General features: G+C 39.2%; 2 protein-coding genes and 1 long non-coding RNA gene across 3 annotated transcripts; all 3 read right to left on the minus strand.

Moving 5' to 3' along the window:
* Window positions 1–4,381: 4,381 nt before the first annotated feature.
* On the minus strand, window positions 4,382–6,185 carry LOC133014249 (uncharacterized). The gene is made up of 3 exons (XR_009681443.1): window positions 6,103–6,185; window positions 4,798–4,985; window positions 4,382–4,471 (listed from the first exon to the last, which is right to left on the minus strand). It is a non-coding gene; the product is annotated as an uncharacterized LOC133014249 (long non-coding RNA).
* An 11,261-nt stretch (window positions 6,186–17,446) lies between these two features.
* Window positions 17,447–21,527, minus strand: LOC133014246 (uncharacterized). Its single transcript, XM_061081435.1, has 7 exons — window positions 21,421–21,527; window positions 20,095–20,282; window positions 19,659–19,778; window positions 19,375–19,431; window positions 18,975–19,220; window positions 18,706–18,828; window positions 17,447–18,006 (listed from the first exon to the last, which is right to left on the minus strand). The coding sequence occupies exons 2-7, from the start codon at window positions 20,269–20,271 to the stop codon at window positions 17,953–17,955; spliced, it is 777 nt and encodes a 258-aa protein (XP_060937418.1). The 5' UTR covers window positions 20,272–20,282; window positions 21,421–21,527; the 3' UTR covers window positions 17,447–17,952.
* Window positions 21,528–22,317: 790 nt separating this feature from the next.
* On the minus strand, window positions 22,318–23,608 carry LOC133014248 (uncharacterized). Its single transcript, XM_061081437.1, has 3 exons — window positions 23,535–23,608; window positions 23,375–23,448; window positions 22,318–23,265 (listed from the first exon to the last, which is right to left on the minus strand). The coding sequence occupies exon 3, from the start codon at window positions 23,184–23,186 to the stop codon at window positions 22,431–22,433; it is 756 nt and encodes a 251-aa protein (XP_060937420.1). The 5' UTR covers window positions 23,187–23,265; window positions 23,375–23,448; window positions 23,535–23,608; the 3' UTR covers window positions 22,318–22,430.

A 23,608-nucleotide genomic window follows, 5' to 3' on the forward strand; every position in this document is an offset into this window, starting at 1 on the left:
TGATGGCGCCACCTACTTGCAACAGGAAGTAAGCTTTTATTTACAACTATCATTCGACTTACATAAAATGTTCCCAGTGTGATGTGCTATTTGATAGCGTGGACCGTAATGAGCAATTAGCAGGCAAGGATCGACATCGCGTGACGGAAGCAGGAAGTGAAGCGTTGCCGCAGTGCGCAACACGAAGGCAAGGCGGAGACGTGCGCTTGGTCATCGATCGCTCTCTCCACAGACCGTAACAGGCTTCATCGTGCGGGTGCTCGGGACCGCAAGTGCTACAACGTAGCCCTAGTCATTTATATGCAATTATAGTTGCATCCGGCCAAACTGTCAATCAAAAGCCACGCCCACAGACATGCGGGACGAGTTTATGATCAACAAACATTTGTGGAGGTGATGTCATTGCACCTCATCTGGCATTGGTCAAGAGTGAAGTGTTTTTTGTTATAAAATAATTTAGGTTATGAGACCAACATTTATATTTCTACTACTATGTTTCTAAGATCTAGACAAGTTTGGCCTCGGTGCAGGTGTGTGCTCCACTCAGTGCCAGTCTAGTTTTTATTATTCTATTGTAATTATTATTATTATTATATATTTTTAAGTTCAAATAAAGGCTCAATAATATTTACAGCAAATGTCTCCTGGCTCCTGAAGATGAGGCTCCCATTCAGTTCCCATCTCATCTTTTATTTATCCGGTTATATTGTGAATAAACTCTTTATTTCCGTGACACCATCACTTTTCTCTGTTTTTGTTCTCCTGGTCTCGTTCACATGTGAGACGCCCTTTTTCTCCCCGTGGTCGTATTTCAGGGACATAACAAACAAAGACTCAGAGATGTGATGTCACTTGACAAACAATACTTCAAATCAAGTAGGAGGAGGAAGTAATCTTTATTTTACTCAAATCAATTGTGAATAATGCATTCTTGAGAAATCTACTGACAGTGAAGAGTAAATAATCAGTTTGGCTTTACAAGAGATGTATTCCTTCTTTCAAGAGTGTACGCTGAAGAGTGAGACACAGGAAGGACTTTCTAACATGTGGGACACACTGTGTATATCTGCCTGACCTTTCCATCACATGCAGACACATGCATGCATGAATCTCCCTTCTCCAACCAAACTGAAACACAAAACATGTGTAACTAAAAATCTAAATCAATTTTCATTTAATAAATGGAAAGCAGCATTTACAGTTTAGATTATAATCAAAACTACTCAGCAGAGCTAGTGCAAATATATTGTAGCGAAATCTTGTAAAAAAAGTGGTTTAGCGGAGTTAAATCATTTGATGTTACAGAACACACAATGACACAAAAGCAAACTCGTACACTTCCTGGTACCGGATTGTGCAATGCAGTGATCTTCAGGCTTTAGTGTTACTTGGTGATTTCCTCTAGAAGAGGTTGGTACTGCTCCAGGTCGCCTGTTTTCTGAGGGAGGAAAAGAATCAGTGGAACAAACGTGTTAATGTTTTCAATAATATCACATTACCACCAGTGATGCCGGTAACACGCTACTTAGTAACGCGTTACTCTAATCTGACCCCTTTTTTCAGTAACGAGTAATCTAACGCGTTACAATTTCCAAACCAGTAATCAGATTAAAGTTACTCCTCCAAGTCACTGTGCGTTACTATTTTGTCTACTTTTTGTTCCTCTTATTATCATCTACACGAACATGTGCACTTCTCGCTCTTACTCCGTCACTCGCTCACATAAACAACACTTCACTTCCTCATTGCCCCCTCCATCCCCAACACAAGCAGCCAATGAGGGCCTGACATCCCCAACAACGCCATCCTTTTGGTCCAAACAGTCACATGTCCCACCCCAACCCCTTCACAGACCCTCAGGATATCGGAACGCTCCTTCAAAACAGTGTTTTACTGAACATACGTCAAATCCAAACATAAACATAAACCCAGTCCGTTACAATATATTTGATTTTCTTCTTGCCTCTCTGGGAGTGAGGTCATGTAGCCTATGCGACAATTAAGTTGAATCGCCCTTGTTTCGTGCCATAATAAACAAGATCCCTTCTACTGTCAATGCCGGGCTGCCTCACAGAACAGCTTTTTGTAAAACCACTCCTTCCTTCTCTAATGCTGTGAACAACAGGTACATTGTTCATAAAACATGTTGAAAAGTTACATTTATAAACAATGTAGATCATAAGTAGTAAGTTTTTCCATTACAGTGTTAACAGTTAAATATGTCAGGTCTAGAAAGATTGTCATTCTTTTATTTTTTATAAAAACAAGTATTTATGTTAATTGAAGTCAAGAAAGACTGTCTTTATTTTATTTTTATAAAAACATGTATTTTTTCAGGAAATAGTTTTTAAGTTCAACTTAAAATGTCAGGAGATACATTATACGTTGTTGTTGTGTACATTACTGTTAAAAATGCACTTCTAATAAAGTGAGTGTTGGCAAAACCGGTTGTCATTTTTATGTTGAGCCGGCAGGGGTGTTGTCGGCAGCTGCGGAATGTAACTAAGAAAGTAGCTAGTAATCTAACTTAGTTACTTTTAAAATCAAGTAGTCTGTAAAGTAACTTAACTACTTTTAAAATCAAGTAGTCTGTAAAGTAACTAAGTTACTTTTTCAAAGTAACTGTGGCAACACTGATTACCACACACTACATATAGTCATTAACTGATTTCTATTTAAATTAATAGAAGAATGTACGGGTCAGGAAAGAACCCATACAGTTTCATTTTTGTGACATTTTTCAGGGGACTCGTATTTATGAGTGTGTGAAATGCGGAGCCGTTTGAATTTTGTCTATATTGGCAGATTTAAAAGACATGTTTTTTATTTTGCCTACTCACAAATTCTTAATGGATTTTTTTTCCATGTAGTGAAACAAACTAGAAAACGTCAGATTATAATATCAACAGCATTCTCATCTCTCATCTGTACATTCTATATAAATCTATAGCCAGTAAGCAATTAGCATAGCACGTATAACTTAGAGAGAAACAGTCGGGTTCTGTCCACACAGCTCTACCTGCACTTAAACTCACAATGTCAAACTTTTCTTCTAATTGATATAAAAACTTTTAAATTTCAGGTCAACAATTTTGAAAAATGTGATCATAACCTGAGGTTCACTACACTTTAGCCCTGTTCACACGCGAGGGCTCAAACGTGGAATAAAAGGGGAAAGAAAACGTATTTGTGTTGTGTGTCAACATTTCCTGGTTAAACAACAGCTTCAACAATAAAATGTGATTTTTTAATTTTTTTTATAATCTACCTCATTCTCTCTCTTGTCCCCGCTCTTCAGAGCTTTGATCCCCATGACGACAGAGCTGATGGTGACGCAGAACTCCAGGACCGACAGAACGATCAACACGCCATTGATTCCTCTTAGGAGCATCTGGTGGGAAGGAAAAAAACACGGTGATAACTTTTTAACTTTAACAGTGAGAAATGCTCATCAAACTTTTCCAGAGTCCAACGTGACATCTTAAAATGTCTGGATTTGTCTGATCAACAATCATGTGATTAACTTTCTGTCGGTGGAATAATCATTTTCAACATTTTGCTACATTTGTGTATCCTGTTTAAACTCGTTTTTTTTTTAAAGTTGTCTGGAGATGACAATCATGGATGATAATTTTTAAGTTTATATCTGCAAAAGAAAGAAAAAATGTTTCATCTTATTCAATTTGTTTGCGGAAATCGCCAAAAACTTACCAGGGTCAGATATTTGCCATTGATGCAGCTCTCCAGGACGCTGCCCTTCTCCCGGATGAGGCGATTCGAAAGGCTGACGCTCTCCTCGGTAGACGTATTGATGATTTGATCGTCATAGCTGGATCCATAGTTGTCATAGAGACACATCCACCACAAGTTCATGTCTACCATGTTGATGCTGTAGAGTACGATGGCTGTTATGGCGAAAGCAACTCCCGTCATGTTCAGAATCACATTGATGCTGACCTAGAAAACAAGTCTCATCAGTTTTCAACCAAATGGATATCAGACACAAAACCACAGCAACAAACAGCATCAAGCTTCTTCTGTGACATTACATGTAGCATGGACAAAATAATCTGGAATAGCGTGAGGGCTTTATAAATCTGGAATACTCACCAGACACTGACTGGGGAACTTCTCCGAGAGAATGCACATCACACCGAATAAAATAAACTAGAGAGGAGACAGAGAGATCTTAGAAATTCACTTTTACACAAAAAAAACCAAAATATATTAGTATATTTGGGAGAATGAACGGCACAAGAAAATCTCTTCGGCTGAACAGCTCAGAGGAAAATTCTGTTTGGTCCTAGTCACAACACAAAAAGAAAGAAGTTTGTAACAAAAGCTTGCTCACCAGTTCTCCCATCCAAACAGGAAACAAGGTGTCTTCCATTACCCATCCAGAGCCACTTCCACTGTTCAGGAGAATCACTCCGAGGCCAATGTGGAGAAAACCAGTCATGATGTGCAGAGCCTGTGGAGCAGGAAACGCAGTTTAACACGACTTCAAACATCTGCACAATTACCACACATAGTTTAAACAAACACATGAATGTAATGTGATGAGCACAATGCTGAGCAGCTTTTGGCAGAGACCAATGATATTTAGTCTACAGTGTTTTTTTTGTTTAATAAGACCAGTCAAATGCCTTAATTTTTAGAAAATCAGAGAGGAAAAGAAAAGCTGCTTCATAAAAAGAAGAAACTAAAAAGTTACAGCTCTAAATTCTCAGAGAAACGTAGATCAGACGTTTGCAGAGCAAATCCTGCTGAGAGACAAAGGTAAAGGTTGTTTCTCACCCCGAGTACTGACTGAGACATTCTCTGAACTGTCCTCAGCTGCTGGGACACAGTGCACCACACTGGGCTGTAGCAGAGGGACTTGATGATTTGACACAGAGGAGGACAGGAACTTTTGGGGTCAACGGTCATAGTGAACACAGTGACCCCCTCGCCTTTGGTCATGGAGACAGACATCTTTCCTGAGACTGAGACAAGAGACAAGACGGTGTATGAACTTTAATTATGAAACCATAACATGTTAATCATCACCTGGTCGCTGGTTGCAGTACAGAATATTAATGTTGATATACCCGTTTTGCATTTGCAGTGTGTTAGCATTGTTGAAAAAAAAATTATTCAAGGAAGCTGGTGGGAAATTATCTGGAAGATGTCACGAGCAACTGACTCTGACATTTCTCACATACTGGAACATTTCGGGAAAAAGTCCATTAAGATGATATTTTTTTATCCTATGAGCACTAGATACTAACTTTTCCCACAAGATGATAACTTGTGTGCAGAAGACAAAGAATAGCTTTTGGGAGAATGACACATCCTGAGAAAAGATGTTTTCATTAATACAGAGACAACATTTAACCACCAGATACAGAAACAAAGAACGAAACAGATTTAATTAAAAATGAAAATAAACAAAGAGGACTGAAATGATGAAATAATATAATAATGTGAGAGATGCACGAGGAGAAAACCTTAAGGTCAGAAAAATTATTTGGTTCTGATGATGACATTTGTTATATAATTAGATTTGGATCATGATATTTACATTTAAATTATTTAGTTCTGATGATGATGTTGTGAACTATGAGTTCATTAGCTTTGTTGTTGACTGGACAGATGTGACAGAGAAGAAACCTGATCTTATGAGGATTCAGTTCTGGATTATGAGCTGTTTTATTTATATTTATGTGGGTGTGTCCAGGTGCAACTACGAGATGCGTGGCTTCCGCAAAGAATTGTGGGGCGTCATTTTCTCCTTTCCCTAAATAAAGGTCCAATATTTCCTCTGCTAGGAAATAATAAATAAATAAATCCTTCCCTAATCCTTTGGGGAATTAGAACTGCTCTTATTATTATGACGGCTGCTCAATTACATCTGGGTCATTTCACTAAGACAAAATATCTTTCTGAACGCAGACTCGATTATTGACTCTCATAAGTTTATATTATTAAATAAATCAGAACCACTTCCTGTTTTACTTTAATCCATCTGTTCTTCCTTTCACCTCCGGTAAATTCAAACCCAGCAGCACAACTTTTTTATAACAACACTTTACAAACAGAAGCAGACCCCTGGACACTCACCTGCTTTTTTGTCTGTGAGAGAAGAATCGAGCCTATGGTGGAAATGAGTCTGGTTTTAATCTCAGCTGCGCAGTTATGGATCAGAGGAGGAGAGGTTCTGTAACGCTGACATACATGGACGATGAATCCTTTGATGCTGAGCCGTAAACAAACAACTCCACTCCTGCAGTGACAGTGGTCATAATTCAAAGGAATCTTTATGTCAAAGGAATCTTTAGTCTTCAAAGGTCAGGTGAGACCCTATTGAAATTGTAAGGATTATTATTATTAGGGCCCGAGCACTGACATCAAAGGTCATGTGAGACCCTATTGAAATTGTAAGGATTATTATTATTCAGGCAAATGAATTGGCTTTTTGAGGGCTTTACCATGCTCAACTTCTTACCAAAATTTGCAGAAAGTTAGAAAGTGGTGAAAATTTCCGTATTCTGAAGGAATTTTCAATGGGTGTCGCAAAATGGCTCAACGATTTAAATCATATTTAAACGTGATGTTTGTGTTAAACTGCTTCAGTTCCTAATAAATCTTTCATCTGATCAAATATGGATCAATAATGAAGCTGCTCATTAAGTGAACTCCAAAACGTTGAGATTAGATTGACTCTGCTTCATAGACGGAGGTAAAGGCCTCTTTAAACTAACAGAAGTTTCTCTGTGGATTTGATTTATTTTTGTACTCGACAGGTGAAAAGATGAGCTGCTAGTGAAGATGTGTTGTCATGACGATAGAGGCTTGTTCAGCTCCGTGAGGTTATTTTCTTTATGAACAGAGAGAATCTTTATTAGGGCCCGAGCACTGACAGGCACCAACAGGTGAGGCCCTATTGAAATTGTAAGGATTATTCTGAGCGTAGTGAATTGCCTTTTTGAGGGCTTCAACGTGCTCAAAAACCTTTAAAAGTTTGCAGTAAATTAGAAAGTGGTGAGAATTTACGTATTCTGGAGTATTAGGAAATGGGCCTGGCAAAATGGCTCAACAGCGCCACCTGGAACTCAGTCCCTAGGTTTCCACATAACCGATCTTCACCAAAATCAGGACACAAGTGTATCATGACTATTCATACAAAAAAGCCACAAGGAGCATAATGAAAAACGCAACATGAAACCCGCCATTTTGGATTTAGTGGACATTTTGGCCATGTTCCGCATTTTATACTTTGACATACTTGTCGTAGGGCTTTCATCAGATCAACTTAAAATTAAGATGAGTCTAATCAGAACAAGATGGAGATTTAAAGTTATTCGAATCTCAACTATTAGTCATAGTCTGTGACCGTCGTGTGGCGTCAAAGTTTGATAACACGCCATCAAAACACGAGCTTCTGTATCTCAAACATATTTGGTCCAATCGAGTCCGTTTTAAGGAATAGGCGTGGCAAGATCACTGACTAGCGCCCCCTAAAGGGCAGCCCCTGCACTACGACTGGCCTACATCTACAAAAATCAAAACACGTGGTTCTGTATCTCGGACATATATGGTCCAATCGAGTCCAAACTAGACATGTAAGACTAGAGTCCCGGCCTGATGACATCTACACAGAAATTATGACTTGAAATCACAGAGCCCCCTGGTGGCTACAGGAAGTGACACGTTTTGTACTTTGATGAACTGCTCCTGGCTGCTTTACAATATACAGCTCAAAAGAGCTCAGTCAAGTCATTGGATCATAGTCAGAATTGTGACATTTCCTAAAAGCGTGTAAACATTGAGCTGCGGCGAAGGATTATCCTTCGCACAAGGACACGATGTTGTCGAAACTCCACTCTGCATTGTCCTATCACTACCAAACTTCTGTCACCTGATCACAGTCCAAGCCTGAACAGCTCTGTGTCAATATTTCCTCAGTGTCATAGCACCACCTACTGATTCGACATTAAACAGGAAGTACTTTGTTAATCCACTCTGCATAATCCAACCGCCTCCGAACTACTGACCTATGATCACAATCCTGACCTGAACACATCCATATATAAATATTAGTTCAGGGTCATAGCGCCACCTACTGTTCAGTGTGAAAATTAAGTTGTGGTAACATTGTCCAATTGACACAAAATTGCTCACGCTACATCAGAGTGCCTACTTGAACAGATCTATTAGTGGGCGAGTAATAATATTGATGGCGCCACCTACTGGCAACAGGAAGTAAGCTTTGTTTTACAACTATCATTCGACTTACATAAAATGTTCCCAGTGTGATGTGCTATTTGATAGCGTGGACCGTAATGAGCAATTAGCAGGCAAGGATCGACATCGCGTGACGGAAGCAGGAAGTGAAGCGTTGCCGCAGTGCTCAACACGAAGGCAAGGCGGAGACGTGCGCTTGGTCATCGATCGCTCTCTCCACAGACCGCAACAGGCTTCAACGTGCGGGTGCTCGGGACCGCAAGTGCTACAACGTAGCCCTAGTAATTGTAATGGGAAATTATTACATATCATGACACAACAAGCAATTATCAATTCTGGATGTTTAATTCAAACCGTCTGCGGACGGTTTACAAAGGTCAAGTCACGACAACAGACTTGACCTCAATGGCACAGAGCTCAAACATCACGGTGACAGATGTGAGGGCAATGGCAATGAGCTCTCAAAAGTACACTCCATTTATACAATCAGATCCCTCCTCTCCACAGTAAAATACATTTGTCCAATCAGCTTCTCTCCATGTCGTTACAGGAAGACCAGACATTGGTCTCTGGCGGTCTCTTTGAAGTTTGAACAAGATGCTAAACGCATCTTGTTCCAGACCCTGTGAGTTTCTCAGAGATCTCCTGTCTCTGCAGGTCACACCTATTAGCCTTTGAAGCTCCCTGCTGCAGAAGACTTAATTGGCCCCTGTTGAGAAACCTTTTGTTCACACTAGACTGAGAAGGCCACGTCTATAAGGCCCTTCAAGAGCATTATGCATAGTGTTAACTTGAGCTAAACTCTGACTATGAGTCTTAAACACAGAAATACATCTTTCAGTAAACTTCTCTCTATATAAATGTAATCTGTTACATTTGAACATGTCTAAATACAAAATTCCCATCACAATTCCTCCCTTTTTATCCATCTGGGATCAACATCTTTATAACATCTCATCATTTAGATTGGGAATTTTCCAGGATATGTGAATTAAAGAAGTAACACTAGTCTTAGTGCAAAAACAATACAACAGAGTTACACAATTGAAAATGATCAGTTTCTACAAACTTCAATAACGTATTTTACAATTATTAACATGATGATCATCATATTATCAAAATGTTCACTGTATTGGTGCCACACTTCGTCCTGATCGTGTGTCGAACACCTCCTTGTTGAAGAACATCTTGTTTCAGAGACATCTTGTATGCTCTGACTTTGATGATCAGAAATTTGATGTTGTTCCTGCCAAGCATTCGTGAGCAGGGAAACCATCTCTTTTCCCTTGAATGCTTCTTAGTCGTATAATCATGTGTTGCTGATCTCCTGTTGGTGCGGTTGTGTTCAGCGTGTAGCTCTTCAAATGTGTTGACTCTCCTTGCAACACCTAAAAATTTCAGACTGAAGCTCACACACTGGCACAAAGCACTTCCCGTCCTGTAGATCCACCCCTGGCTCTGGAAATCCTCCTGCGTTGGCCCTCATCTCCAGGTTGACCTCTGCGACCTTCCTGTCATCTGTGTTGAGAGGCATTTGGCTTGCACTCGTTCCATCGACGTCGTCTTCTTCTTCCATCCGCACGTCCTTAAGCACAATCCAGTCTCCTGGTTTCAGGTCACGCAGTCCTCTCTCCATGGATTTAGATAGAATCTCCTCGTCTGCCTGTGGATTTTAAAGAGTACAGGAAACAGTTTAAAACAATATCTACCAGTTTGTTTTTCAATGTGTTTTTCAATGTGTTTGTTATGTTTGTTTTTTACTTCCTTCTCTCTCCACTGTCCCATCCCTGGCGGGATGTGGCATGATGTTGCCTTGTGTTGATACTCATACTCACCAGTATCCATAAAGCTATACTTATGAATATGTTACCCTTGTCAGCGGACATCCTTTTGAAATCTTCCATCATGGAATGAGTTCTCCGAACAGTATCTGTTTCACCGCTGGAGAATCCTGTTTAGATGTTTGGGAAACACTTCTGCTTGCATAGAAATCATGTCATAAAACAAAACAGTATTTATTTATTTCCCTAACCTACTTTATTTAACTTAATCTTTATTAAACCTCTCTATAAATGATTAAACCGTTTGTTTTGAGGTGGATGTCAATCTTGTAGAATCTGGATGTCCTTATTTTATTTGTAACTCAAATTACATAACTCTGTTAAAAAAGTTTTATTGAATATTATTTAGAGTGTTTCTTGTGTACACCCAATAACCCAATTCATCTATATCCAGCATATGTTACTCCTCTCTCTTGACACACTGACTCCAGTCATGTGTCAATCCAACCTAATGAGAAAACATACACAGGTTAAACAAAATCATCCATATCCCACATCAAAAGTCCATCGACCACCAAACAAAACACAGTCTATCAAGACTACGTAATTCCTAAACTAATAAACCCAAATCTGCATTCTAAAAAAAAATTAGTTTGATGTAGTCTTGCTAACCGCTCCTGTAACCCACATTAAATGTCAGTGTTAAGAATCATTCAAATGCCTTCCATGTCCTCTACAGACTGCATACTGTTTGCAACCAGTAACACAGTCAAGGCAAGACAATGGTGTGAAGTCAATCTCATGAATTTCTTCTTCAGCCCAAATCACATGCAGAACCCCCATGCAAACAAGCTATCAGTGTAAATCTTGACACTCTCGCCACTAGCATATTTGCATCTCTTTGGTTCATGCATGTAATGATGGGGACGGTTTTCCTTTGTTTCAAACAGAGTCGTAAAACCCCTCTGTCATTCGTTATCACACTGTGATGCTGAAAACCTGTCATCAAACACTTCAGTTTCACAATATTCAGCTGTTAACCATTTAAATCTGCTCTACTGATAAAGTTAAGAATTTCCTAGTTAAAAACTTTCTATTTGTAAATAGTAATGTCTATCATCCAAAACAATACTGTATCATAGCTGAACCTCCTAGCTGTTGAAAAATGAACGTTATTTTCTCCAGCAAATATCATTGTTACAGCATATGACACTAGTAAAGTCTTATTTCAAAGTATCACACATATCACATTATTCTGTTCTCTCAGAAAATCGTTTGCGATTAACTTTAAACCTTCCTTTTAAAATCTTTTAATTTGATTAAATGTAGATATTCTTTTCTTATAGCCAATGTATCTATCAAAAACTACTGAGACAACACCGTATTTACTATTGTAAATGCAACCAAACTTATTTTATCCTTAATTTACTTACTATATAACCTTTTAAACTAAATTTGTCTTACCAAGTGTTTAGATAAATCTAAGTAAATACCATTTGTGCTCTAATTTGATCTCTCCCCTTGCTCTTTGCAAGAGGATGTTAATTTAGAGGTGAGAAATTTGTCTCGGATCATCCATTGATACGCTTGTGTCAGATCCCCCTTTCTCGTTTAAATAAATGCAGATGTTATTCAACTCTGTCTTCCACTACTGCCCTGCTGTTTTAAAATTTAGCATACTATTCTATCTTCCCCCTAAATTTTACCCAGCAGTAAAGTGACAACAGAGATAAATGTTTGTCTTGCATTTAGCCTCTAACCACATTATTAAACCCCAATGATAAAAATGGATCTATCTACAACCTTTGCATATGTTTTTCTATCATTATGAGCTATATAACATTCATTCTAAGAGTAATATCACACTATTTACACATATTTACTGGTGCTTTTAGTTCCTGAACCTAAAAATAGATTTAATTTGTGTGTTTTTAGCAATTAGTTTTATTGATTTCTACTTTAACTATAATAATGTTAACCATATGCTTTATGTGTAACATTAATTCACATGGTGTCTGCAGCTGTGTTCTTACGATATGAAGTTTTGTTGAACTTCTCTCTCTCCATCATGGTCTGCTCTTGATGGCATTTTCTACTGTTCCCAGCTCAACTGCTGGTCAGTAACACTGTTGTGTGGATTCTCAGGGCAATTTCTTGCCCAGTGTCCTGCTTCAGCGCATATGAAACAAGTCCCATCTCTCCCACGTCCTGTTCCTCTTTGCTTCGTTCTTGTTCCACGAGCAATTTGATCTTAAGTTGCTTCAACTGATTTAAAGTTATGTTCCCTGTGTTTGGAAAATCATAGTTTTTTACCCACAAGCCAAACTGTGTAACACTATAATGACCATACTTCAGAACCATATCTTGAACTGTAGGAGAAGAAATCTGTGGTAAATTCATCTCTGTAATGGTTGTTTATCAATTTAAACTCTGATTTATTCAGTAGAATACGAATCTTTTGGGAATTTAAGTTCTACTGATATGGAAAAGACCCTAATGTTTCTGAGATTTTTTTCCTAAAGCCAATTATTTCCTAATTCTTAAAACCGTCTATTTTCAAATTCGTTTTAAGATTGATCTGAATCTTTTTCTTTTGATATAAGCCTTTAAAACTTACACATATATCCCAAATATGATTGAAATTATACTCACCTTATTCCAGTGTTGAGAATTCCAAGAAATCCTCTCTCACTCACTCCTCACTTTTTCTTTTTCAGCTGTAATTCTCAGATTAGTCTCATCAAATCATGCATGTTACTTGTATCAAATCATCAACATTTGTGTAACGTTGATAGTAACCTTTCACCTTCAACCAATCTTAAAGAAAACACTTTTTAAAAGACAATGAGAAAAACCCCTTCAGTTATAATATTGCCACTGTAATCACCTCTTGTAATTACTAAGTTTTAATTTTAATTCCTCTAATACAATTCTAAAACTCTGCATGAATCAAATCGCCTTAGAGAAAACTTAATTTCACATTTCTCTTAAACAAGACACATGCAGGTATAAAATGTATGGGAATTTATCAGATTTTTCAACAGATAGCTATGCTGAGACGATACAGACCTGGCCTAGGTCTCTCTGTCACAGCTTTTCCTCCATTTCAAAATAATAATACTATTATATATTTATATTCTACTCTTCTGCTTGTTTACAATAACTATGAGCATGCCGCAGCGTCCAATATTAAAGTAATTTAGCATTAAACTCTTTCGCTAAACCCTGTTTAACATTTTGATCTTTTTTCGAAAAGAATCTTAACCTATTAAGCTTAATGAATCCTACACCGGTCTCTAAGACCTCCGCAATGCATACACGTCTGTAACTCACTTCCCTGAATGAGTGAATTTCTTTGGACCTTTTTCCTTAAAAGATCTAAAAACAAGAATTATACTTTACCAGAATGAAACTGCTTGCCTGTCCCAGTCGGTTCTTTAGCCCACCTCAGTGAGCACTCCGGATTCTCAGAACATCAGGCCCACTGAAATAATAAAGGTTTAGTTCCAAACGTACTGCCCCGGCGCAATTACCTACCCTCAGCACCGAGAGCCAGAGTCGCTCACGTGGATGTCACTGCCAACAACAGCCAAATGTAATGGGAAATTATTACAAATCATGACACAACAAGCAATTATCAATTCTGGATGTTTAATTCAAACCGTCTGCGGACGGTTTACAAAGGTCAAGTCACGACAACAGACTTGACCTCAATGGCACAGAGCTCAACATCACGGTGACAGATGTGAGGGCAATGGCAATGAGCTCTCAAAAGTACACTCCATTTATACAATCAGATCCCTCCTCTCCACAGTAAAATACATTTGTCCAATCAGCTTCTCTCCATGTCGTTACAGGAAGACCAGACATTGGTCTCTGGCGGTCTCTTTGAAGTTTGAACAAGATGCTAAACGCATCTTGTTCCAGACCCTGTGAGTTTCTCAGAGATCTCCTGTCTCTGCAGGTCACACCTATTAGCCTTTGAAGCTCCCTGCTGCAGAAGACTTAATTGGCCCCTGTTGAGAAACCTTTTGTTCACACTAGACTGAGAAGGCCACGTCTATAAGGCCCTTCAAGAGCATTATGCATAGTGTTAACTTGAGCTAAACTCTGACTATGAGTCTTAAACACAGAAATACATCTTTCAGTAAACTTCTCTCTATATAAATGTAATCTGTTACATTTGAACATGTCTAAATACAAAATTCCCATCACATAATTTATATGCAATTATTGTTGCATCCGGCCAAACTGTCATTCAAAAGCCGCGCCCACAGACATGCGGGACGAGTTTATGATCAACAAACATTTGTGGAGGTGATGTCATCGCACCTCATCTGGCATTGGTCAAGAGTGAAGTGTTTTTTGTTATAAAATAATTTAGGTTATGAGACCAACGTTTATATTTCTACTACTATGTTTCTAAGATCTAGACAAGTTTGGCCTCGGTGCAGGTGTGTGCTCCACTCAGTGCCAGTCTAGTTTTTATTATTCTATTGTAATTATTATTATTATATATTTTTAAGTTCAAATAAAGGCTCAATAATATTTACAGCAAATGTCTCCTGGCTCCTGAAGATGAGGCTCCCATTCAGTTCCCATCTCATCTTTTATTTATCCGGTTATATTGTGAATAAACTCTTTATTTCCGTGACACCATCACTGTTGGGGAAGGCCCAGTGATCTGACTTAGAACAAAGGCTCGTACAACTTGAGACTTGCCCAGGGAGACCCCTTACATTTAAAAATCCAGCATGGAGCCCTTTTCTCCATGTGGCAGCAGATCACTTCCTGCGTCCTGTGAAGGACCCCACTGTAAGCCACTCCCCGAGACTTGACTTCTGACCTTTCAATTGGCCGAGGGCCACACTGACCCCTGACCCCTCCTCCAGGGGGCTGGTACCTCCCAGGTACTACAAAAGGTGCTGACCTCCCAGAAATCATTCTCTTTTTACTCCGATGCTGATGTGACAACGAGACCCCCCCCCGGGGTCTCACTAGTTAACCCAGCAACTTAAGGAGGCAACTAACTCTTTGTCCTCTTTTTCTACTCCAACGCTGAAGTTACCACTAGGCCTCCCGAGGCTTTACCAGACGACTCAGTAACCTAATGGAGGCGATAAGACGTTTGTTTCAATTCATTTCATTCATTTATTCTTTTATCTTAGTCGACGTTTTTATTTTGAAAAGGACTTTTCCTGTTTTAACTTGGAAAGACCAAACAGGAAATTGCTCGCTGGACGATCTCAGACTGTTTCATTTTTCCCCACGGACTTTACTTTTGTTTTTCCAACGATCTACCAACGGCTTCAAACCAGCCGTCCCCTGCAGAAGCGCGAGATTCATTCCGCTGAGGAGCACGAGCTCCACATCCCTGAAGAAGAAGGACGACGTTCATCCCGTCACGGAGCACGAGAAAATCCGCTCCTTGTCCGGTCCAGCAGCTGAGCTCCGGAGCTCCGCTCGTGAGAGAGACCACGTGATTCACTGGCCCCCGACACATTCGCGCCGAGGCGCAGACACACCGTACCGAGGGTGGTACAGTAAGAGACTTGATTATCTGGGCAGATGTTAGTTTTAATACGTAGCGTATTGATTTAATACTTGAGTGTATTTTGTGGGTGGAACCTCCGTGTTCCATTGTTTTAGCCGGCCACTACTCCGAGCCGCTACTTCCGGTTTCCGGTTAGATGGCAATGTTTTGTGTTACAGTAAATAGGGCCGCGAGAAGCGCCTCCGCCCGCACTGTTAAGGTCTGTGTGAGTCTGCAGTGATTTCACCGATCAGAACCTCGGCCCACAACGTTCGCTTGAGGGCTGAGGGGTGAATCACTGTTAACTCATCTCAGGCTTATTTTTAAGAGTTCTCTTCCCCCTCTCTCTCTCTCTCTCTCTCTCTCTCTCTCTCTCTCCTTCTAGACCGACCTATACACGTTTCCGATCTGTATTTAGAATACAGTTCATGTCACATAGTTACATCTATACTTAGAGAGGCTGAACACATCTGGAAACCATGCGGCCCAGGGCCAAAGCAGAGACAAAGAATTCTCTTTGTCTGAAAATCCCTTTGTGTAATTCATGTGACGACCACCAGTGTGAGCTCCGGCCACATGGTGTCATTAACATAGACTCCATCTTGAATAACGCAAGTTAACCCACCATTTTGAGTCTATTATTGCCACGCCTCCTCTCTCTCTCTCCTCCCATCCTGGCTCTAAATTCATAACGGCTCCGCCATCTTGTTTTGTAGTCAATCCGCCATTTTGAGAGTTTTTAAGGCCTTGATTCCACGAATCATGATCGGCCGCCATCTTAGATGTGACTGCGTCATCGCCATGCCCCCTTCCTTTTCTCTCTCTCTCTCGCTCTCTCCCACACACACACACACACACACACACACACACACACACACACACACAAACACACACACACACTTTGATAGACACAGACAGATACACACACACAGAGACACATAGATGGACCAGAGGTTAGATGCGTGTTCTAAATTGTGATAAGCTGCTGTTGTTATCTTTGAAATATGGGATTTTGTTAAAATGATAAATCATTAAATAACATTAACTTTATTTCACATACACACACATAGACACACATACACAGAGAGACACTTTGACACAGACACACACACACAGAGACAGACATACATAGGTAGACCGCAGGTTTTACATGTATTTTCTGAATTGTGATAAGTGCTGCTGCTGTGTTTATCTTTGAAATATTGGAGCTTGTTAAAATGATGAATCATTGAATAAACATTATAACTTTATTTCCCCTTTTTAATAAATACTTTTGTAATTAAAGTATCTGTAGTCTGTGATTATTTGTGCATAAGTGTGTGAATACAGCTGGATTATGATTGCCTGTGCTCGAACTTAGAAGCCTTCACTGTTTATTAAGTAATCGTTAATATTAAAATATTGACATTTATCATTATGAGACTGATAATTATAGCTTGATGTGTTGGTCCCTGGAAACCAGGGTGGTGCCCCCCTTTCTCAATTATTAATATAGATAGTATTATTCTTAAATTGATAATTTTATTGTTTTTGACTAATTATTTTCATTATTCTTGGTTGATAACCTTATCATTGTTAATTGATAGCTTGTACTTTCTAATTGATAATTCCTATTTTCTCATTAGTGGTTTTATTGTTATTTGATTACTGATCATCTTCAATTAATAATTTAATTATTTTTGATAGATAATTTTTATTATTTTAATAATCATATTTCATGATTATTAATAATTAGCCAACGTCAAGTCTACTCCTATTGCACAACATCACTTTTCTCTGTGTTTGTTCTCCTGGTCTCGTTCACATGTGAGACGCCCTTTTTCTCCCTGTGGACGTATTTCAGAGATCATAACAAACAAAGACTCAGAGACGTGATGTCACTTGACAAACAAGACTTCAAATCAAGTAGGAGGAGGAAGTAATCTTTATTTTACTCAAAACAATTGTGAATAATGCATTCTTGAGAAATCTACTGACAGTGAAGAGTAAAGAATCAGTTTTGCTTTACAGGAGATTTATTCCTTCTTTCAAGAGTGTACGCTGAAGAGTGAGACACAGGAAGGACTTTCTAACACGTGGGACACACTGTGTATATCTGCCTGACCTTTCCATCACATGCAGACACATGCATGCATGAATCTCCCTTCTCCAACCAACTGAAACACAAAACATGTGTAACTAAAAATCTAAATCAAATTTGTTTTAATAAATGGAAAGCAGCATTTACAGTTTAGATTATAATCAAAACTACTCAGCAGAGCTAGTGCAAATATATTGTAACGAAATCTTGTAAAAAAAGTGGTTTAGCTGAGTTAAATCATTTGATGTTACAGAACACACAATGACACAAAAGCAAACTCGTACACTTTCTTGTACCGGATTGTACAATGCCGTGATCTTCAGGCTTTAGTGTTACTTGGTGATTTCCTCCAGAAGAGGTTGGTGCTGCTCCAGGTCGCCTGTTTTCTGAGGGAGGAAAAGAATCAGTGGAACAAATGTGTTAATGTTTTCAATTATATCACATTACCACACACTACATATACTCATTAACTGATTTCTATTTAAATTAATGGAAGGATGTACGGGTCAGGAAAGAACCCATACAGTTTCATTTTTGTGACATTTTTCAGGGGACTCGTATTTATGATTGTGTGAAATGCGGAGCCGTTTGAATTTTGTCTATATTGGCAGATTTAAAGGACTTTTAAATCTGTTTTTTTATTTTGCCTAGTCACAATTTCTTAAAGTTTTTTTTTTTCATGTAGTGAAACAAACTAGAAAACCTCAGATGAGAAAATCAACAGCATTCAGTTCTCTCATCTGTACATTCTATATAAATCTAGAGCCAGTAAGCAATTAGCATAGCACGTATAACTTAGAGAGAAACAGCCGGGTTCTTTCCACACAGCTCTACCGGCACTTATACTCACAATCTCAAACTTTTCTTCTAATTGATATTAAAACTTTTAAATTTCAGGTCAACAATTTTGAAAAGTGTGATCATAACCTGAGGTTCACTACACTTTAGCCCTGTACACACACGAGGGCTCGAACGTGGGATAAAAGGGGAAAGAAAACATATTTGTGTTGTGTGTCAACATTTCCTGGTTAAACAACAGCTTCAACAATGAAATGGGATTTTTTTAAATTTTTTTTATAATCTACCTCATTCTCTCTCTTGTCCCTGCTCTTCAGAGCTTTGATCCCCATGACCACAGAGCTGATGGTGACGCAGAGCTCCAGGACCGACAGGACGATCAACACGCCATTGATTCCTCTTAGGAGCATCTGGTGGGAAGGAAAAAAACACAGTGATAACTTTAAGTTGTCTGGAGATGACAATCATGGATGGTAACTTTTAGGTTTATATCTGCAAAAGAAAGAAAAAATGTTTCATCTCATTCAATTTGTTTGCTGAAATCGCCAAAAATTACCAGGGTCAGATATTTGGCATTGATGCAGCTCTCCAGGACTCTGCCCTTCTCCCGGATGAGGCGATTCAAAAGGCTGACGCTCTCCTCGGTAGACGTATTGATGATTTGATCGTCGTAACTGGATCTATAATTGTCATCGCGACACATCCACCACATGTTCACGCCTGCCATGTTGATGCTGTAGAGTACGATGGCTGTTAAGGCGAAAGCAACTCCCGTCATGTTCAGAATCACATTGATGCTGACCTAGAAAACAACTCTCGTCAGTTTTCAACCAAATGGAAAACAAGACACAAAACCACAGCAACAAACAGCATCCAGCTTTTTCTGTGACATTACATGTAACATGGACAAAATAATCTGGAATAGCGTGAGGGCTTTATATATCTGAAATACTCACCAGACACTGACTGGGGAACTTCTCCGAGAGGATGCACATCACACCGAATAAAATAAACTAGAGAGGAGACAGAGAGATCTTAGAAATTCACTTTTACACACAAAACACTAAATATATTAGTGTATTTGGCAGAATGCACAGGACAAGAAAATCTCTTCGGCTGAACAGCTCTTAAGATTAAGATTAAGATACATTTATTTGTCCCAAACACATTGAGCAGCTCAGAGGAAAAGTCTGTTTGGTCCTAGTCACAACAAATGTTAATCCAACAAAAGCTTGCTCACCAGTACTCCCATCCAAACAGGAAACAAGGTGTCGTCCATTACCCATCTAGGGCCACTTCCACGGTTCAGGAGAATCACACCGAGTCCAATGTGGAGAAAACCAGTCATAATGTGCAGAGCCTGTGGAGCAGGAAACGCAGTTTGAACACGACTTCAAACATCTGTACAGTTACCACACGTAGCTTTGTGGTATTTGTATATGATGATGAGCACATTTGGCAGAGAGCAATGATATTTGGTCTACATTATTTTTTTGTTTAATAAAACCAGTCAAATGTTTTAATTTTAAAATAAAATGAAGGATAAAAGGAAAGGAAAGATGCTTCATAAAAAGAAGAAACTAAAAAGTTCCAGCTCAAGTTCTCAGAGAAACGTGGAACTTGAGCGTTTTGAGAGTAAATCCTGCTGAGAGACAAAGGTAAAGGTTGTTTCTCACCCCGAGTACTGACTGAGACATTCTCTGAACTGTCCTCAGCTGCTGGGACACAGTGCACCACACTGGGCTGTAGCAGAGGGACTTGATGATTTGGCACAGAGGAGGACAGGAACTTTTGGGGTCAACGGTCATAGTGAACACAGTGACCCCCTCGCCTTTGGTCATGGAGACAGACATCTTTCCTGAGACTGAGACAAGACGGTGTATGAACTTTAATTATGAAACTATAACATGTTAATCATCACCTGGTGGCTGGTTGCAGTACAGAATGTTTATGTTAATATATCCATTTTGCATTTGCAGTGTGTTAGCAATGTTGGAAACAAAATGATTCGAGGAGGCTGGTGGGTAATTTTCCGGAAGATGTCACGAGCAACTGACTCTGACATTTCTCACATATTAAAACATTTCAGGAAAAAGTCAATTTAAATGATATTTTTTTATCCTATGAGCACTAGATACTAACTTTTCCCACAAGATAATAACTTGTGTGCAGAAAACATAGAATATCTTTTGGGAGAATGACACATCCTGAGAAAAGATGTTTTCATTAATACAGAGACAACATTTAACGACCAGATACAGAAACAAAGAACGAAATAGATTTAATTAATAATGAAAATTAACAAATAGGACTGAAATTATGAAATAATATAATAATGTGAGAGATACACGAGGAGAAAACCTTAAGGTCAGAAAAATTATATTTATAATATTTGGTTCTGATGACAACATTTATAATAAATTACATTTGGATCATGATATTTACATTTAAATCAGTTAGTTCTGATGATGATGTTGTGAACTATGAGTTAATTATGTCTCTTGTGACTGGACAGATGTGACAGAGAAGAAACCTGATCCTATGAGGATTCAGTTCTGGATTATGAGCTGTTTTATTTATATTTATTTGGGTGTGTCCAGGTGCAACTACGAGATGCGTGGCTTCCGCAAAGAATTGTGGGGCGCCATTTTCTCCTTTCCCTAAATAAAGGTCCAATATTTCCTCTGCTAGGAAATAATAAATAAATAAATAAGTTAGGAAGCATTGAAGCTCCTTTCCTTCCCTAATCCTTTGGGAATTTGAACTGCTTTTATTATTATGACAGCTGCTCAAATACATCTGGGTCATTTCACTAATACAAAATAACTTTCTGAACGCAGACTCGATTATTGAATCTCATATGTTTATATTATTAAATAAACCACTTCCTGTTTTACTTTAATCAGTCTGTTCTTCCTTTCACCTCCGGTAAATTCAAACCCAGCAGCACAACTTTTTTATAACAACACTTTACAAACAGAAGCAGACCCGTGGACACTCACCTGCTTTTTTGTCTGTGAGAGAAGAATCGAGCCTATGGTGGAAATGAGTCTGGTTTTAATCTCAGCTGCGCAGTTCTGGTTCAGAGGAGGTGAAACATGATGGCTACCTGTTCCCAGAAGTACCTCCTCCGAAAAACCTTAACCCTTCACTGACGGTCGGTACGTGGGCTGTGTTTTTCATTCATCAGTCACCACATCCAACAGATCTTTATCATTTACATTAAGCAGTTATTGTTGCATCCGGTAAAACTGTCAATCAAAAGCAACGCCCACAGACGTGCGGGACGAGTTTATGATCAACAAACATTTGTGGAGGTGATGTCATCGCATCTCATCTGGCATTGGTAAAGAGGGAAGTGTTTTTTTGTTAGAACATAAGTATTTAAGTTATTAGACCAACTCTTTTTTAAATTTATATTCCTACTTTGTTTCTAAGATCTAGACAAGTTTGGCCTCGGTGCAGGTGTGTGCTCCACTCAGTGCCAGTCTAGTTGTTGTTATTCTATTGTAATTACTATTATTATATATTTTTAAGTTCAAATAAAGGCTCAATTTTATTTTCTGCAAATGTCTCCTGGCTCCCATTCAGTTCCCATCTCATCTTTTATTTATCCGGTTATATCGTGAATAAACTCTTTATTTCTGTGACACCATCACTTTTCTCTGTGTTTGTTCTCCTGGTCTTGTTCACATGTGTGACGCCCTTTTTCTTCCCGTGGTCGTATTTCGGGGACATAACAAACAAAGACTCAGAGACGTGATGTCACTTGACAAACAAGACTTCAAATCAATGAGGAGGAGGAAGTAATCTTTATTTTACTCTTAATTATGATCAGAAAGCAATTGTGAATAATGCATTCTTGAGAAATCAACTTACAGTGAAGAGTAAAGAATCGGTTTGGCTTTACAAGAGATTTATTCCTTCTTTCAAGAGTGTACAATGAAGAGTGAGACACAGGAAGGACTTTCTAACATGTGGGACACACTGCGTATCTGCCTGACCTTTACCACTAGTTGATATTAATAACAGTTTGAATGAGGTCGATGCCAGGGAAGTCCATGGCATTTATACCAAAGCATGGTCTGGGGTTGTTAGGGTAAAACTGCCTCATGTACTGATCAAGCCATGGGTTTACCTTCTCAGCCACTCGTTTTGGAGTCAGAAACATTCCCCTGAAAGTACCAAAGCCGGTGCCACTAGTGTGCGTCATCACAGCATTATCCCCTCCGCAGGCTTCACTGGCTTCGTTCAGCTGTTTTATTATTCCGTTGTCTTTATCTTTAACATTGGTAACCTTGCTTTTACCTACTGTCTCCACCAGAGGGATTCCTAGAGTGAAGGTGCTCTCCTGCAAAAAGACAATCTTCCCCCTGACTTGACCCATGTTGGGCATTCCAGAGGTCACCCAGACGTGTTGGTCGTTGCCAATCAGACTGCGCGCCTTGTTGTTGACTGTCGATTTCTCTAAAGGCTCCGGTTGCACTCTAATGAGCACAGCCTCGGTCTTGAACTCGGACACGAAGGCTTTCACTGTGTCCAGGACCTCTTTGAAAGTGCTGCGCTGATACATCACACCGTGCATGACATAGAGGGTGTCAAACAGAGAGAACACTTTGAGATCCAAAAAACGGATGCCAGCCCTCAGCTGATCGTTCAGGGTCAAAGCCTGGCATTTGCCCTCTGGGCCATCGTAGCGGGCCATGGTATTGTGGGTACCAGGGATGGTCATCAGCGACAGGGTGTGGAAATCCTGCACGCCTGCCATCCACGCAATTTAGTAGGACTCAGAGAGAATGAGGTTTTCGTTGTCGTTGAAGAAAACATCTTTGCCATGGCACAAAAGGCTGATGATGTAGAAGATTTTGATTATTACAATAACCCCAGTGCCAGCAAATTGCAGCATAAAAACAACATATTATTTACTTTTATGTGCAGAATTCGTGTTCTACTTACATGACAGACAGCAACACATGCTGAAAAAACAGACACTTGTGACCAGCCTGCATTCTTGCAGAAAGATGAGAAATCTAGCAAAGTATAAACATTGGTTAAATTACTAACTAAGCATCCAATCAAGTTGGTTTTCATAAAATTCAACAGTTTTCTACTATACCTTCGAGCGTGGAGGATTTCACAGGCAACCGCTACAATGGTTACAATGGTTACATGATCTGTCCTCTGGTGGAA

The sequence above is a fragment of the Limanda limanda genome, chromosome 11 (assembly GCF_963576545.1).
Source record: "Limanda limanda chromosome 11, fLimLim1.1, whole genome shotgun sequence".
Classification (NCBI taxonomy): Eukaryota; Metazoa; Chordata; class Actinopteri; order Pleuronectiformes; family Pleuronectidae; genus Limanda; species Limanda limanda.